General features: G+C 56.4%; 1 protein-coding gene across 9 annotated transcripts in view; it reads left to right on the top strand.

Moving 5' to 3' along the window:
- TBX5 (T-box transcription factor 5) overlaps positions 1-17568 on the top strand; it is an 87760-nt gene that overhangs the window by 39652 nt on the left and 30540 nt on the right. For 3 of the 9 annotated variants that reach the window (XM_039217704.1, XM_039217653.1, XM_039217585.1), the window contains exons 2-6: positions 3726-3910; positions 5601-5695; positions 7850-7969; positions 8760-8907; positions 12207-12359. In XM_039217704.1, coding sequence (XP_039073635.1) covers positions 3764-3910; positions 5601-5695; positions 7850-7969; positions 8760-8907; positions 12207-12359 — 663 coding nt within the window. In that variant the 5' untranslated portion in view covers positions 3726-3763. Of the gene's footprint in view, positions 1-1167; positions 1253-1495; positions 2016-3558; positions 3613-3725; positions 3911-5026; positions 5111-5600; positions 5696-7849; positions 7970-8759; positions 8908-12206; positions 12360-17568 lie in introns of those variants that run through there. The other 6 variants (XM_039217836.1, XM_039217443.1, XM_039217511.1 and 3 more) reach the window with 5 other exon arrangements.

The raw sequence follows: 17568 nt of genomic DNA, 5'->3' as shown, positions 1-17568 counted from the left end.
GTTCAGCTTTGCCCTCCCGGGAGGGGGCCTCCGAATTATTTATGGGGATTTCTTTTATCCGCAAATCTCGGAGAATTTAAAGGGATTGGAGAGGTCTTTCCGTATTTCCCCTTCCTTTTGCCCGAGATGCAGAGAATCAAGCTCATCCTGAAGCCACCTTTGTTTTCCATTTTGGGCGGGAGATGGAGGGGGGTCACCTCCTTAGCAAGCCCAAAGTTCTCTGAGCTGACAGTGCGGAAGGGTGAGGGCGTTTTCACAAATAAATAAACCGCCTTGCTGAAAGGTTGTTTGCAAACAAACCTGGAAGGCGGAGAGAGAAGCGGAGCAAATGCCGGGCTTGGTCTTTCTCCCCCGCACGGCCCCACTTTTAGGGATGGACAAGCTGCTTTGTAATTTTGCAGCGATGTGTTACACCCAGCGGGGCCCTCCGATCTCCAGGGCATTTCCCCCTCTCCTTGCCTCTCCCCAGACCTTGGCCTGCAGGCCCCTGTCTCTAACCAGAGCCCTTGAAAAGAACAAGGCGACGGGGGGGGGGGTATAGGAGACGGGGTGGGGGGTTAACCAAGGGAACCCTGACATTTGTTCTGAGCATCAGTGGTTGGTGTTCCAGACTGGGTCTGCTCCAGCGAAGACCTGCTCACTGTGTTTACGCTTCTATTGACCTCTTCAACCCTCAAAATAATACATTTCAGAGAGGGGGAGGGCAGGGAGAGGGGCCCAGCGGAGATGAAAACCCCAGCCAGTCTCCAATGACTGTTTGATTATTTTAATAAAACTGGGTACTGCCTCGCGAACATCTCCAGCCCGGGAGGTCTGGTGGCCCCGGGGGTGGGAGCCCAAGGCAATTTCTTGGCATCTTTGATCTCGGGCCCCCCACCCCAGTGCACCTTCACCCTGCCCTCACCCTGGAGTCGCTGAGAGTCCGGGTGGTGAGTGGGGAGGGGAGAGATGTCAGGGGGGCCTTCGGCGGCCAGCCCGGCCAGGCGGGGTCACGCGGCTCTGTCTTGAGGTCAGCGGTGGAGGGAGAACGCAGGCCAGTCTTTAGAGGAGGCACAAGGCGTGTGTGAGTGTGTGTGTGTGTGTGTGTGTGCGCGCACGCGCGTGCGCAGCATAGGGCGGTCAGACTCCTTGCTCTTCACAGCCGAGTCCCCGAGATTACTTCCCGGGCAGAAGCCGGCCCGGTTTGCGATGATTTGTGCAGAATTTTTTTGCAGCCACCGAGCCCAGCTCGGAGAAGCGGAGATGGATGGAGGTTGGGAAGGGGGTGGAGAGGAGGGGTGATCTCTGGTCTGGGTTTGAGACCAGTGCAGTGATTTGAGTGTTCGGGGGAATCTAGTGGAAAAGGTGGTTGGGGGAGGGAGTGAGAAGAGAGAGGGAGGGAGAGAGGGAAGGGAGGGGGGGGCGGGAAAGAGGCAGAGGCAGGCTGTGAGCAGTGGGAGCTAGTTGGATAGGCAATTTCAGTACTTTGTAAAGCATCAAGGCAGCCCAACGTCACTGAGCTCAGCTGAGTCGGCTTGTATTTCTGAGAGAGAGAGAGAGAGTTGGGGGGGGAGGCTCTTTTTCTTTAGATTCCAGAACTTTAACCCTGAAAGCGGCGCTCAGAAAGGACCTTGACCGTTCCCTACTTCCCGCTCCCTCCGGTCTCCCAACTTTCACTCCAGAGGGGTGCAAGTGAGGAGGGGGCCCTGAGGTTCTACCATCAAGGGTGCTCCCGGAGGCTGCCGCTTGCGTTCCTTGGAGCCCTTCTGGCGCCGGACAGCTTGGAAGCCTTTAGGGAGAGCGAGCGAGCGAGCGAGCGCAAAGCCGAGGAGGTGTGTGTTGGAGGTGGGCAGTCGCTGCCGAGGCTCCAGCGGTGGGTGATCCTTTGTAGGCAGCGGTCGCCGCTAGTCTGGGCGAGCCGTCCCCGGCATAACCCCCCTCCCCGGAGCCACCATGCCCGCGCCCCCGCCTCGCCGCCGGCTTCCCTGCTAGGAGCAAGAAGGGATGTGGTGAATGCACCGGCTTCACCGAGCGAGGTAACCGCCCCTTGCAGACGGCCCGGGAGGCTCGGGAGGGAGCCCGCCGGCCGCGCGGGCCCCGGGAGGCGCGGGACGGCGGCGGCGGCGACCCCAGCCGCGCCCGGATCCCGCAGAACCCGGCTTTGCAGGGGACCCGGCGCGGGCCCCGGGGCGCCCGGGCGCGCGGAGCCCGGCGGGGAGGCGCGCGGCCCGCCGAGCGGCGGGGAGCTCCGCGGGACGAGCGGCCTGGTTCTGTCAAAGCGCATCTGGCTCGCGTCCGCCGAGCCCCGAGCTGCCGGCGACCGCGGCCGCGGAGCGCGCGGGGCACGGTCCCTGCGGCCCGCGGCGGCAGGGAGCGCACGTGGGCGACGCCAGCCCCGCGTTCTTTTGTTGCGAGCCGGCTGCGGGGCTGCCCTCCCCGCCTCTCCCGAACCCCGAGGGCGGCGGCGGCGGGCGAGCGAAGCTGTTTGGGAGCCGGGCCTCGCGAGCCGTCCTCGCCGGCCCCACTCCGGGGATCCAGCCACTGCAGGGATCCGGATTTTGGCTTAAGCGGCTGCTAAGCCTTGGAGGGGGGGGGCATCCTTGGCGCCCCCTTCTCAGGCCAGCGGGGGTTTGAGGGAGGAAATCCCTGCTTGCAGACGTGGAGGAGACTGGAAAGCCATCAGAGCGGGGAGGCAGGCTCCTCCGGGCTGGAGCAGTCCTGCAGCTGTTATTTTTCGGGTTCCAGCCTCCTAAGCGTGCAGCCCCGCGCCCTTCTCCCCGTTGCGCCGGCCCTAGGACGCCCATCCGGCGCCCGAAGCCCAGAATCTACCCGGGACCCACTGTGTCCTCCCCGGGCCGCGAGCTGGGGCCTGCACTTCCAGCGAGCCAGGCCCGGCCGAAGCTCCGAGAAGCTGCTCTCGGCCTGGCCGCTCGTCAAAACCCCCGTGCGGAGCTGGAGAGCGGAGAAAGCCCGGGGATCGCGCAGCCCCCGCGGGTGCAGCGCGCCGGCCTCCCGCGCCCTGCAGCGCGCCGCCCTCCCCGCCGCTGCGCCGCCGCTTTCGGCCCTTTCGGTTCGGCTCCTTTTACTTTTTACCGTTGCCGAAGGTGGGGGGAAAGGGGAGGACTCTTACTGTTCAAGGACTTTTAATTTTAAGGCCTGTAAGTGATACAGGATGAACACGAATTCTCCTTGGGGCCGCGTCTCACCGTCTGCAAATCTTCCCCTCCCCGGTTCCCGGTTTTGCAAGAGGCGGGTTATTGCAGACATTTTGCCCTGCGGGCCGAGAATATTCCCCTGGTGACTTTTAAGACACAGAGCGGTGATGTCGTTCTGTAGGTTTGATGGAGGAAACCAGTTCTCGGAAGGACACTAGGTTTTTGTTTTGTTTTTGGTTCGTGCCCAGTGGCTTCCAAAAATACCCAGGCCTTATCTTTATTGGCCCTTCCAGAAGTCCAGACAAATTTGACGGGCAGCCGGCTTATCGTGGGGAGCCTGCGCAGGGGAGATGCGAGCCTCGCCTCCTCCTGGCCTGACCCGGGGTCTTTTGCAAGAGGTGGTGCGTGCTCCTCGGGTAATAATGATAGTAATTACGGGATCTTCCGCTGCCTCCTTCAGCTGCGAACGGCCGAGCTGGTAGTTGGACACCGGGCGGGGGTGGGGTGGGCACTGGGCTCTCCTGTCATTAGATTTGCACTTCCAACCTTCCTCTCTCTCTCTCTCTCTCTCTCTCTGCTTCCTGGCCTCAGAGCAGGACCCTGCTCGGGCACAGGGCGCCGGGCACACCATGGCCGACGCCGACGAGGGCTTTGGCCTAGCACACACTCCCCTGGAACCAGATTCAAAGGATGTACCCTGTGACTCCAAGCCCGAGGGCGCGCTAGGGGCCCCCAGCAAGTCTCCTTCATCCCCGCAGGCCGCCTTCACCCAGCAGGTAAGAAGACCTCTCCAGCCTAGGAGCCCTTTGCAAAACCAGAAGGCCCTCCTGTGGGGGGGAGGGGAGGAGGGTGGATTGCCGGTGGCCGGTAATTGTCCCCCTTTGCTTTTTTATCTCTGCTCATCCCGCTTTCCTATGCCCTGCCTCCCCCCAGTACCAGCGTATTCCAATCCACTTTATTGTGACGATAATCTTTATGGCCAGAGGATTTGGGCAATACATTTAAGTTGTTAGAGAAGCCTTCATTATCTGGGCTATTTGGGGTCAGCTAACAATAGCCCAGATCATTCCGTTGCTGCCACGCTAGGTGTAGGCTCGGCCCCGAGCACCTCATTAAGGGCTGGGTCAGCGGCTGCTTCAGGCCAGCGTGAGCGATGGCTTGACCCTTCTTCAGATCTTCCTTAGCCCTCGCCTCCGCCCGCCTTCTCCGAGCCGGAGACCCTGGAGTTCGAGTTGCACTATTTGTCTTGGGCCGGGCTCTGGAGGGCTGGCCCGCCCTGGCCGGTGGCGGGGAGCACCGGGCTGTGTCAGGAGGCCGCAGGGACCCACAGGCTCCCCTGGCTGGAAGCTGGGCGCCAGTAGAGGGTGAGGCCTCCTAGGCCGTGCGCTCTGTGCCATGTTTCCCCGGCGTTCTGGATGCTCACGGAGGCCCACGGAGCCCTCGGGGATTTTAAATAAGGTGTCAAAGGGCACAAAGCGGGGGGACTTGACCCGCAGAGGTATTTGGACATAGCTAAAGCCCTCCTTTGCGATTTCCATGGATGTCCTTCCTGGCTACCTCATCGACTCTCTCTCTTCCCCTTCCTGTGTCTGGGAAAACGCACGAGTCGCTGTAGAGAGCCAGGGGACAGTGGGCACACAGTGTGGGAAACTGAGATTTCCTTTTCCGAAAAGCAAATCCGCTTATTAGGACAGTTATGGATTATCGCAAAACGAAAATTTTGCATAGAACTTTCTCGGCATCGGTTTAGGAAAGTAACTTCTAGCTGCAAGCGCAAATGTTCAACGGTTTCAGCTGCGCCCGTGATCCAAACAGCTCGAAGCGAGCAAAGTTGGACGTGAGAACCTCGAAGGTTCGTTAATACAGACGTATTATCATCGGAGGATGAGCTCTTTGGACCGTGGGGACCTATTATTATACGATAGACACATTTTTAGATTTGCGTTTTCTCTCGAGCCTGTCTTTGCACCGCCATGGTGAGATGAAACACGCATCCGGGTAGTATTTGCACGTCTGTGTGTTTGTGTGTGCGTATGGGGGGTGGCTATACGTGAGAATGTTCCGAGTGGGCTTTTGTGAGATGACGTGTGTTTGTTTTTGCGTTTTGCCTTTGTCTTTTAGCCGCATCTTGGCTAAAACAGATTGAGATTGGCCCCCCATTTTTTTCCCCTGGGCCTGTTAGGTCTGTTCCCATGGGTGTGCTAGAGGACCCTGAGGTCTGGGGACTTTTCTCTAGCCTTGTGTTGGTGGCGTTAGGAGACAGCAGGGCACCTAACTGCTGGGGGGTGCTTGCACTGGGATTCTTGGGCAGGTCTGCTGGTGCCCCAGACCTGGCTCGGGGCAGTTCTCAGCCTCAGAGGCCCGAGGCTCTGGAGGGAAGAAGTCTGTGTGTGTGTGGAGTCTGGGGGAAGGGAAGGCCCACCGCTCCTGGAGCCGGTCTGTGTGACTTTTCTCTCCTCTCCGTAGGGCATGGAAGGGATCAAGGTGTTTCTCCACGAAAGAGAACTGTGGCTGAAATTTCACGAAGTCGGCACAGAAATGATCATAACCAAGGCTGGAAGGTGAGCAGGCCATCTCTGTTGCCCAGGGGTGGGGGGGCGCCTGGGCAAATCGTGGGAGAGACAAAGAAGGGAGAGACAGAGACGGGGAGAAAGAAGTGGGGGTAGAGCAAAGAGAGACTAGAGCAGAGCAGAGAGAACGAACGTATTTTGCTTGACCCGATTTTGGATGAAGATGCTGGGAGAATCCCTGCACTGACCTGCATCAACCCGCGGAGGAAATGCTTGTTCGATTCGCCTCTGAAACAGGGCATTGCTCCCACCTCTTATAGGAGAAGAATCCAGAGCTCTGGGGACTGGTCGTGGGGGAAAGCGGGACGACGGGGAGAGAACAGGGAAATCTGGGAGGTGCGGAGCGTGCACAGAGATGAGCCCCGCTTTCCGCCCTGACTCCTGGCTCCCACCCTCCGTCCCACCCTCCCTGACCTTGGAGCGGCTCCAGCATCCAACCCGATTGCCAAACTCTGAATCGCTGGATGTATTCGCTACCTCTTTCATTGTTTATAGAAAGCGGGCGAAGCCTTTGAAACTGAACCGGGGCTCGGCCGGGCTCTATATATACAGACACCGATAAACATGCCGTTTCGCCAAGAGACTCACCCGGAGTTCCTCTTAAAAGCTCGCAGGGTTGTGGGGTTTTTGCTTTTTTTTTTTTTTTTTTTTTTGCTAGAAATACTAAACTTCTGGGGGAAGCTGTTGGAGGGTCAGGCAGCTTCGTGTCCCAGGGGCAACAATGTGCGCTCAGGAGCCCAGGCCTGGGGGCGTCCTCACCCCAGGCCTCCTGGGTGCCAGAGGGGCCCTCCGAGTCCCAAGGGCACAAAGCCCGAACGGTCGCGTGAAGCTGGCGAGGCCGGGAGGCCGGAGCCACCGAGTGTGTAAAGGGGGGCGGGGGGGGAGCCTCCTCACCAGGCCCCCCGGGTCCCCAGCCCAAGCCTCCCGCAATAAACTGACAACGGTGACATTTATTATTATTTGAAATTAAACAACTTTTGCTCCCCCGCTCGGCCTGAGTGAACCAGGAGGCGCGTTCTGTTTATACTGAAGGACTGAGTTCTGCCTATTCTGCCCCAGGAAGGAAAGACACGGCCCGGGTCCCCTCTCCCCCCGCCAAGCCTGAGCTGAGGGGATTTAACTATAAAAGGCCTGGGAAACCTCCCTCGCGCTTGCCTGCAGGCGGGCGAGCTCAGGCTGATAAACACCACCAGGCTTAGGCTCCAGGGCCTCCCTCCACTCACCCCTTCTCACCAGCCCTGGGTGAGCCGGGATCCAGCAGCAGCCCGGTCCTTCTGCCCCACTAGCCACAGGCTGCCCGCTGGCTTTCCGGGGAACACCCCATCCCCCTCCACGGGAGGGCTGGGAATTTGGAGACCGCTGAAGGGGGGGGGCACAGCGCCTGTAGACCCCGAAACACCCGCCTACCCCGAGCCCCTCCTGGTTCAGGCCCCCGTCTCTCCGGAAACCAAACCTGCGTGGGTTCTGAGTTTCTTTGCTGGGGGCCGAAGGGTTTAGAGTCTCCAAGGAAGGGCGCCAGGCGCCTTGGCGAAGTTGCGGGGGGTGGGGGGCATTTAGGAATAAATTGAGGCCTGAGGCTGGTGGCAGAGGTCACCAGCTGAGCTCCACTCCGGGGTGGAGGCCCGAAGCCAGGACAGGAGGTGTATGGGCACCCACGGGTGTGCAGACCCAAGGGCACGCACACACCTCGGTGTCCGCACATGGACGCACAGCATCCAAAGCACCTGCCCGACCTGCCTGGGCGGAGGAGGCCAGCTTTTCACCTAATGAGGCTCTTTCTGCCCCTAAATAAAAAAGCAGTTCTCTGGCTCTGAAAAGAGTATTTACAAAGAGCAGAAACGGAGGCCCTGGTTCTCTCCAGAAGCCCTCGCCTCCAGGTTTCTATTTTCCTCCGAGTTACAAATAATCACCAGCCTCCCGCTCACCTCTGGGCTCTTCTCCTCCCCGGAACTGGAAGGGAAACCCGGGATGGATTGTGGCAAGAGCGGAGCGGGGGCCACTCATCTCCCGCATGCTTCTCAGGCCGTGGCTTCTTTCGTTAAGACGTGTGGACATGCTCTTTAAGACATTGGCATTGATTTTCTCTTTCTCTCGCTCGCTCTCTCTCCCTGGCTTTCTCGGGGTCTCCCTCCTTTTCTCCCCTAGGCGGATGTTTCCCAGTTACAAGGTGAAGGTGACGGGCCTTAATCCCAAAACGAAATACATCCTTCTCATGGACATAGTTCCCGCGGATGACCACAGATACAAGTTCGCAGACAATAAATGGTAGGTGCTGGTGTGGGCAGGTGAGGAGAGCATGGAGGCGAGTGGGGGGGGGAACCCCTTCCCCTCCCCCCTGCACCGAACCAAGCAACATTTTCTGCGCTCGCTCGTACTGTGCGGTAGAGGCTTCTGCACCCTCCCGACCACCCTGAGAGAAAGAAGCAGCAGCCATTAGCCCCCATTTTATAGACAAGGAAACTGAGGCTCACGGGAAGTAAAGGGCTCGTTATCTGTTGCTGCACCCTCGGGTTGTGCCTTTTTAAAAAGCGTATTGTTTCCAAGCGCTGGAAGTATTTCTGGGGGCATAAAACCATTTACAGTTATTTTTTATGAGTTACCTGCTTTGAACAGGCCTCCTTTTATGAAATTGCAAAGCCGGGCTGTGGCATTTGAGTTAAACAGGCAAGAGAGGAGAGAGGTCCTTGGGTGGCTTGCTCCCCGTGGCTGCCAAGCTTACAGGGGCTGCAAGAGGAAGGCCCATTTGAAAGCCCTCAAGAATTTTTCTTACAGATTTTTTTTGGGGGGGGGCGTCCAGGCGTCCAGAACCTACGGATTGTTCGAGGGCGGCAAGAGGCTGCGAGGCTGCGGTGCAGGGGAAGAGCGAGGTGGAAGAAGAGAGAGCTGGTTGGGGGGGGGGGGGCTCGCCTGGCTGCAGGCGTTCTGGGCGCCTGGGCTTGCAGATGCCAGGGAGAGAGGGGGTCAGGCCATTTCCAGATGGTTCTCCTAGTCCGCTGCCCTCGACAGCACCACAGGGTGCTAAGTCTGCGTGGGTTTCGCCCCCGCCTCGGTCTAGGTCTGTGACGGGCAAAGCGGAGCCCGCCATGCCGGGCCGCCTATACGTGCACCCGGACTCGCCGGCCACCGGGGCGCACTGGATGCGGCAGCTGGTCTCCTTCCAGAAACTCAAGCTCACCAACAACCACCTGGACCCCTTCGGGCATGTAGGTACCTGGCGCGGCCCACGGGGACTCCTCCCAGTCTCTGTCTGTCCGTCTGTCTGTCCATCCTGTCCCCGCTCCTCTCCTTCTCCCAGAGTTTTTCTCTTCTTGGCTTCTCGCAAGTCCAGCCTCCCCTTTCCTTGCTCTGCCTGAGTCTCTTCCTCCCTGATCCGGCCTCCCCTTCCCTTCCCTTTCCTCTGACTTCTCTCGCCTTCTTTCCCTCCGGCGCCGCTCTCTCCCGTGCGGTCCTCTCTGTGATGCGCTGGCTGCCCCAAGCTCTCTGGGACCACCTTTCCGGGGGAGCTGGAGAACTGAGGTCTTGGGGAGACGGAATCGCGTGCCCCTGGCCTGGCCCCCAGTCCCATCTATGCTTAGGGGCGGGTGGCCGCGTTTCAGATCTTCGGAAAACACGGTCCTGCCTGCCCAGTGGGCACTCAGCCCCGTTGCCCGAAGGCTGGGCCGCGGTGGGAGCCGCAGATACCTTCCCCGCTCACCTCCAGATTCTGCCTTATTATTGACACGCTCCAGCCGAGAGGGAGACGCCAGGCCACCCGCTCCCTCTTTTACGGACGGGGAAACCAACCTGCCCGAGGTCAACCCTCATTTCCCTTTTAGCTGATGCTCTGGAGGCTTATGTTCTCTTCCCGCAACTTCTAGCCTTCCTCTCCCGCACTCCCTGTTCCCCGAGCAGGCATATGTAGACCAGGGTCCTAAACCTGGAATCCGGACTGGAGAGCACGACTTCGGTGAACCCCCTAATCTGCGTGCAGGACATTGAGGGTGCCCTCCCCCCCCCCCCCCCGCCCCCGCTTCCAAGAGAGTGTGTAGTTTTTAGCGGATTCTCCAGCTTGGAGTAGATTTCTCTTCATCAGTGAAAAACAAATAGCAGAACACTGATTTTGGGGGAAATGTCTCTAGGTTTTTTTCATTGGAAATAATCCATCATCGAGACAGAACACGGCTTCCGGATTCAGTGTTCACACCCTCAGCTTGATGATGCCACCGTACAGCGGGCTCCTCGGTCCTAGGTGACCCTCATTACTGCCTAGAAATGAGGACAGGAGTATGGGAGGCCTTGTAAATGGGAGTCCAGGGGAGGGGAGGGGACTTGCCCAAGGTCATGCAGCTTGTGTGTGAGAGCAGAGATTTGAGGCTTGATCTCGCTCCAAGGGTGATCTCTGCCCTGCCAGGTGGTCTCTTGAGGGAAAATCAACAAACGCTCCCCGGTTGAGGGAACTGGGTTTGCCAGGATTTGATCCAGAGGGGGGGACAGCTTGTGAAGGTCCAAATGGGCGAATCCGGCCCTGTGGGACCTTAGGGCTCAAACACTGAGCCCCCAGGGGCTGGGATGGGGACGGGACAGTGAGTGCTTGCACCGCTGGCGCTGGGGAAGAGAGGAGGAAACCCCATTTTCTTCCGTAGGCTCTCTGGACAAAACGCCCGGCCTCCTTTCCGTTTGGACCAGGCAGTTTGCCCGCCGCGTCCGGTGGGCTGTCGTGTTCACTGCGCAGAAATGCCCTCGAGCGTGCGTGGGCGGCCCGCCGGCCGGGGTGACGCGTAGCCGCGGGCAGCGAACCGAGACTTTAGGTTAAGCGCTGCGGGAGAAGTGGGCCGATCTGTCAACCTTCCGCGCGCTCTCCCGCAGGCTGGGCGGAAGGGACCCCTGGCCGGGGTCTCCGGAACCTTGGCGCGCGCGCCTGCGGGGCTTTGCCCCAGCCCTGCCCGGCCGCCTCGCTTTTCCGCTGCGGTGCCTTTTGCGGTGGCGATGGGGTGCGCGCCTGGGGAAGGCGCGCAGCCCCGCAACCAGGCTCCCGCACCCTTGCGAGGTCCTGACCCTCGGAAGAGGGAGGGTGCTCGGGGCTGCCACGCAGCTCTCCCCGCCCCCACCCCCGACTCGGACTTTTGGGTCCAGAGCCGCCCTAATGAAATTAGGAGCCATTAGATCGCCCTCGCGCTGATGTCTCGCCACTGTCCCCGGCCGTCAAAGCAATTTGGTTAAGCCGGGACGATGGCCGCGCCGGCTGCGTCTCTCTGTCGCCGGCCCGGCGTCGCTATCGGCCAGGGAGGCGGCCGGAGATTAGGGCCGAGCCGCGGGGCCCCGGGTTCCCGCCCTCCCCGCTTCCCCTCCCTTTCCTCCGGGCGGGTCTTAAGGGTTGGCCCACGGACCCTGCCCCAGGGTCATCACCGCGCAAAGAATCAAAGACACCAGACGGGTGCCTGACCTGGGGAGAAAGCAGGCCAGAGTTTCAGCCCGTTGAGCCGGCGACGGGCCCATTGGGTGGGTATCTATCAGAGCGGTCGATGCCTGTGGGCTTTCAGGGCCTCCCGAAATTGTCAAAAACCAGGTGTGCTGCAAACAGCAAAGGCAGTTTTCTTAGGAAAGATGCTCCTCTCCTAGGAACAGCCCCGTTCCAGCAGAGGGAGGGTGTGGAGTCCGGAGCCCCCTCCCTTAATGCTGATTATAGTAGCTGTACTCCTGGTATTATTCGTGATCCTGTGTGCCCACCGGGAGTACCCCAAACATAGAGAAAGGTAGAAAGGGAGGAGAAAGCCATCCCCCCCCCCCCCCAAAGTAGATGCAGCAATTCTATCTCCGGCCAAATCTGGAGATCAGGATTGTAGGATTGAAATGTTGGTGAAGTTGTAGAAAGGGAAACTGAAAGAAAGCAGGTCCTCCTTTGCTGGGGGGGGGGGGTGATGGGGGTGACATGGTGATGCCTCCTCCCCCCAATCTCACTGTCCTTGGAAGCCCACACCCCCCCTTTCTATGATCCTCTTTTTTTTTTTTCATTGATACTTTGCACCAAACAGAGGTGATTTTTATTCCAGTTCTGCAAACTCTTGGTCTTTCCCTTTCCATCTCTTACAGTGTTATTTTGGGGGTGGGGAGTGTGCGTGGAGTGGAGGATGCTTATTTGTTTGTGTCTTCTCCCCTTTCACCCCAAAACGGACGCTTAAACATCCTCCCACCCTCCCAGCACCAGTTCCCTGCCTCCCTCCTGTTGCTGGGGGTGGGGGGGGTACCCTCTGCAGGAGCTAATTTATTAAGCAAACTTTATTAAGAATTCTGATTTACTGCCGTGTGTGCTTTGGGTAGATTCCTGGAATATTACCCTGGCTTTTTGGGTTGGAAATTGTCATTTTTGAAATGTTTCTTTTTAATGAAGTCACTGGCCCCTTTTCAAAACAGGAGGGAAAAAAATCAGACTTGAGGCGAACTTTAGGGGTGGAGAGTGGGGTTTTATCTGAAGCAAAGGGGGTCTTGAGTGTTCTTACAATCTCCTTCTCTTTATGATTTTTAGATTATTCTCAATTCCATGCACAAATACCAGCCCAGATTACACATCGTGAAGGCAGATGAAAATAACGGATTTGGCTCAAAGAATACTGCGTTCTGCACCCACGTCTTTCCTGAGACTGCCTTTATCGCGGTGACTTCCTACCAGAATCACAAGGTAAGTTGATACCTGGGTGCTGGTTCCGGGGCTGTCTCTTCGTTTGAATGAAAAAAATGTGCAGATGTCTCCTGCTGACACTTTTTATACCGTTAATGGCTCTCTAATTCCCCACGGGCTGAGGCAGGACAAAACTACCAGATCGCAGCTGTTTGTACTGTGTACACGCGTTGTGTATGACTCTCCGTCTCTCTTTATCTCTCATATGTAGACACACACACACACACACACACACACACATGCAGACATGCGCCCGCCGGTTAGACACAGGCTTATCACACGGCAGGGGACCCCGCACTCAGATGCAACAACAAGGCATCTCTGCACTTTGCAGTGATCGCCAAGGAGAAAGGTCATTTTCGCGCATGACTCCGCGCTCTTGGGTGGGAGCCTGATGCCGCCCTTCACGGAGCCTTTCTTTTTTTTCTGGTGGGGGTGGAGGCCTCTTCTCCAATCTGTCTTTGGGATGCGTTTCACCTTGAATCGGGACAGATGACAAAGCTGCCCAGGAGCCTTGGACTTTGGTTTGCCAGATCCTTCTCTAGATGGCTCAGTGGTTTTGGACCCCGGATGCCGGTGAAACAGGGTTGGCATTGTTGAAAAACAAGAACAAAAGCTGAGCACCCCGGGTCACCCCCCCAGCACCCTGGGTCACCCCCCAACAGTCCCCAGGAGTTAGACAAAACCCTGCAAAACCATCGCTTGGGGAGGGGAGGGATCCCTTGTTTTCTAGAAGACCGCTGGAGTGTGGTGTAGACGAAGGAGGGTGCTCGTGGGTCCTGTAAGTGTCAGACCCCACGCTGTTCAAAATCCAGGCCCTGACTTGGGCATTTCCAAGCTGGGCAATGCTATCAGAACAGGGCACCCCGAAACCAAAGGTTGGGGGAGTATCTTTTATCCTTTCCCAGGAGAAAAGGCTCGTCTTACTTGTCACGGGTCTCTTCTGTTCTTTAGAAACTTGAATGCTTCTGGACTCATTTTATTGGCGGGAGGGCGGGAGCGAATGATTCCTATGCCTACTAACGAAAGACATGGAATCTGGGGGGGCCGCCGTGGGGGTGCAGGTTGTTAGCATTAAATAGGGATTTGACTTGGAGAAGGGAAAGTAGAAGGTCCCAGGTGGGATCAGGGAGGGCAGGTCACTGGGGTGAGGAGACGGACGTGGGGATGGTAATGTCATCCTTCCCCACAGCTCCTGTCCCCCCCTGGCAGGAAGTCACAGGGACTGGGGAGAGGTGCGGGAGGCCAGGGCAGGGTGAGGGGTGGGTTCAGCACCCTAAAGCCTCCAGTCACCCCCGTGAAGGTGAGTCCAGTACATGCCGGGTGTCAGAAAGTGTCCCCCCACCCGCCCCAGTGAAGCCAGGGCCCTTACAAGATGCTAATCTCCAAATCCAGATGGCCGGTCACCAGGCCACGCAGCGATGGACGGTCCCTTCTAGGCGACCACGCCTGCCTGGGGACCCAGGTCTTGAAAGAGCTTCTCTCCAGAAAGAAAACTCACTCTCCCCAAATTGCAGTGATTTTTTTAAAGGCAAAGAAGGATTTTTTTTTTTTCTGAGTTTCAGCCCTGACGCATCAAACCAGCAAGAACAAAAACATGAGGGCCAGATCCCCTGAATGTCGCAAAACTGTTTCAGGCTAATTTGAATCTGGCTGTTAGAAACCTGTTTCCTCTATGGCCATTGTCAATCTATGTTTAACTTTGTGGTGACAGTCACAGGGGAAAAAATGGGAAAAAATAGTAACGAGGACATTCACCCTCACCCCCTCCCTCCCTCCCTTTCATACATATGTATATGCAGACATGTGTTACACACATATCTACACACACACACACACACAAACACACACGCACACACTTAGACCTGACAGAGGGTCCAAAGATATATCAGATCTTTTCTTTTCCTTCTTTCTTTCTCGCTAAGAAAGCCCAGGCTCCTACAGAAAGGACAGGAAATGTTAGACTCAGGAAGGGGCCCTGCTAAAGAACCAGGTCCCGTGGGAGCGAATTCCTAGGCCCCGTGTAGTTATGCTTGTAGGGGACCTAAGGAGCGTGAACACACTCGGTCTCTCTCCTTTCTGTCCCTTTCTTTGCTTTGTTGACGCCTAACTGTCCAACAGTCAACTGCGATATGCAAAGTGTACAATGTGACATGTGTATTATACTCACGAAAGTACCATCATGGCCACTTGTGAATATACCTGCCATGCCTAGATTTCCGTTTTTATTTATTTTCTTATTTTTTTTAAGTCTCTTAATTTATTTTGAGAGAGAGAGAGAGAGAATGAGAAGGGGAGGGGCAAGAGAGAGGGAGAGAGAGAGAATCTCAAGCAGGCTCCGCGATGACAGTGCGACGTGGGGCTCGAACTCACAAACCTAGACATCATGACCTGACCCGAAACCGAGAGCTTACCCGATTGAGCCACCCAGGCGCCTCCCCCACCGCCACCCAAATTTCTGTTTTTAAAAAGGTGGCCTCAATTCTTCCCCAGTGAATAAATTTAGTGATCGGTGCACTTGAAGGAGTGTCTGCCTAGTGGGATGTATACTTGTGAGGTCTGAGCACAATCTAGGGGGTTGTGTATCTAAATGCTCAGGGGTCTGAAAATGTGTGTCTCTAAATATGAATCTGGATGGCCACACGGGAGTTCACATATGGGAATTTATTTATTTTGAGAGGGAGTGCACAGCGCGAGTGGGAGAGGGGCAGAGGGAGAGCGGGGAGAGTCCCAGGCAGGCTCCACGCTGTCAGCACAGAGCCCGATGTGGGGCGGGAACTCACGGAACCTCGAGATCATGACCTGAGCCGAGATCAAGAGTTGGACGCTTAAGCGACTGAGCCACCCAGGTGCCCGCGGGTTTTTATTAGTATTATTTTTTTTATTGTTTGCGCCATAAAGGCTTTGGAGCCCACCTGGCATCCAGAAGAGGGATTCCACAGGAGATACTTGCAGTCACCCTCCCCCATAGGAGGCTTCCCCTGCTTTTTAGTTGCGAAGTACCGAAGGCACTCCTCTTCCTTATGGGGAGGTAGCCTAAGGCAGCGCATTTTCCCAGTCCCGTCCAGGGTCCCTCCAGACGTCCCCTGCGTGGCTATATGACGTGCGACTGGAAGAAGAGAGCCAGGCTGAGCGTGGTTGTGGACTTTGTCTTATTCCTTAATGGTCCCACCTGGATGAGGTGTTGAGACCCCCGACTTCATGGGCAGAAGCCACCTGAGCCCTTACTCGTCATTTCATAAGGTTAAGGTGGGGACTCTGGAGATAGGCTGCCTGGGTTGAAATCTGGCAAGTCACCTGACTCAGTTTTCCTCCTCTGTGCAATGGGGATAATACAAGAATTGGTTTTGTCACGGGGAGGACCAGGTCAAGATCGTCCTTGGAAAATTCGTAGTGCAGAGCCTGGCAAAGAGCAAGCATGGTGAGCGATGGGGCCGGTGACTGGCTACTCAACCGATCAGTTTAGAACAGGGCATCCCCGTCTGCAACACACGCTTGGAAACTCTTCGTCCCACCCCAACTGCTTCAGATTCTGAAAACCTGAGATTTTAAATACGTTCTCCTTACTGTGATTGCACAATAGCTACAGACATTAGTCTTGGTGGTTGAGTTGGTTCATTCCCCGAACGCACCCATCGATTCAGGGATTGTTTGCCCCACATGATGATTTGGGAAAATGAGCAAGGACAGAAAAGTGATCTGAGTGATTCAGCCGCCAGGACGGTTTGGGACCCTCTCGCACCGCTAATTTTCGGCGTCAACAGCCCCTTGTCCGCTTGGATACGGGTGGCAGGTGGAGGCAGGTACGTGGCCGGGCTCCCGTGCTGGGCTGTGGTCGCACACCCCTCCGCCACAAGGCTCCTAATGACACGATGTGTTTCCCCAGCCCAGCTGTGATCCCTGAGCTGGATTTGGGAGTTATTTCCCCAGATGGTTGACAGCTTGAAAAAGATATTTAAAAACTCGGCTCTTCCAGAGCGATGTTTTGCTCTGTGAAACGCGTTTTTGTAAGGCTTTCACCGAAGCTGTCAGCGGGGTCCAGAGCAATCCCTAGAAATACTTAGGTGTTAAAAAAAAGGTCACGTGGGCATCTCACGTCTCTGCTCTCGCAACAATGGCTGTGTTTGCAAGCGGCGGTCCCCCGATATTAACTTACTTCGCCATTAAAAGGCATTTTTTTTCTTCCTGCTTAAGTCATTGTGTAAGGAGCCTGTATTTATGAGGTACGAGCTTTCTGGTTGGGACCAGGAAATGAACCCCTAATAGAGAGACATAATTAAGATTTTTGGCCCTCGTGAGGTGTTTTTTTTTTTTTCCCCAAAAGCAAGAATTCACAACAATTATTCTCATTAATTTTTACAACCTCTGTCTCACTGGTCCGAGCTGGCATTTATATTTGTTTTTCCCCCACCCCCCTCAGCCCTCCCCCCCCCCGGATATCCGGTTTTATGCTGGCTTTGGAGGGAATGCATTTGTGGGATGTGGGGAAGTCAGTGGAGCCTTTTAGTAGAACTCAGACATCTGACTGTCGGCTCGTGTGCCTGTGAGTGAGCAGGCCAGCACACGCGGTGTGTCAGAAGGGCATTTCCTGGACGCAGTTGTACGGGATGAGGCGGACTTTTCCGCCTTCAGCTGACCTTGCATGTGAGCTTGTCTCAAGGGCGAAAACTCCTAGAACCTATAGGCATCTACGCTCAGTGTGCAACGCCAGATGTGTGTCCGATCAGCATACCTAGGTGTGTGTGTAGCAAATTGTGTTTGTCCTCTGCAATCATACTTCCGGAAGCGCAGAAATTAGGTAGTAGTAAACCTTTTGGTGGCGTAACGGATGGTTTCAAGCAAAAGACTTTTGAGGATGAAATACTTCCCCCTCCTTTTTTTTTCTCCCTTCGTGGTAATTGTTTGTCCTGAGCTCTTGGAGGAACAAGTGACATCATGGAACAGGCATTGATTCAGCACCAATGCCACACCCTTATGGTCTTCAATACTTCCAGGGACTGGCTTCAGTCGCTGGGGGGGGAGCGGGGGGCGTGGAGTAGAGCAACGATTCCCTCCCTCTGTTTTTAAATGATCGATTTTTTACTTAGCATATTGAGAATCCCTTCCTCCCTTAAAAAAAAAAAACAACATGATTTATGGTCAGTTGGGTTGCATTTTATTGTGACAAAGCCGGAGTGGGAAAAGAAGCTCCCGTAGGTGATGGGTCTTT

This window comes from Hyaena hyaena, unplaced genomic scaffold (genome assembly GCF_003009895.1).
Source record: "Hyaena hyaena isolate Hyena2069 unplaced genomic scaffold, ASM300989v1 scaffold_0, whole genome shotgun sequence".
Lineage (NCBI taxonomy): Eukaryota > Metazoa > Chordata > Mammalia > Carnivora > Hyaenidae > Hyaena > Hyaena hyaena.
Note: the sequence above shows the minus strand (reverse complement) of the source record. Positions and strands in the feature narration are given on the sequence as shown.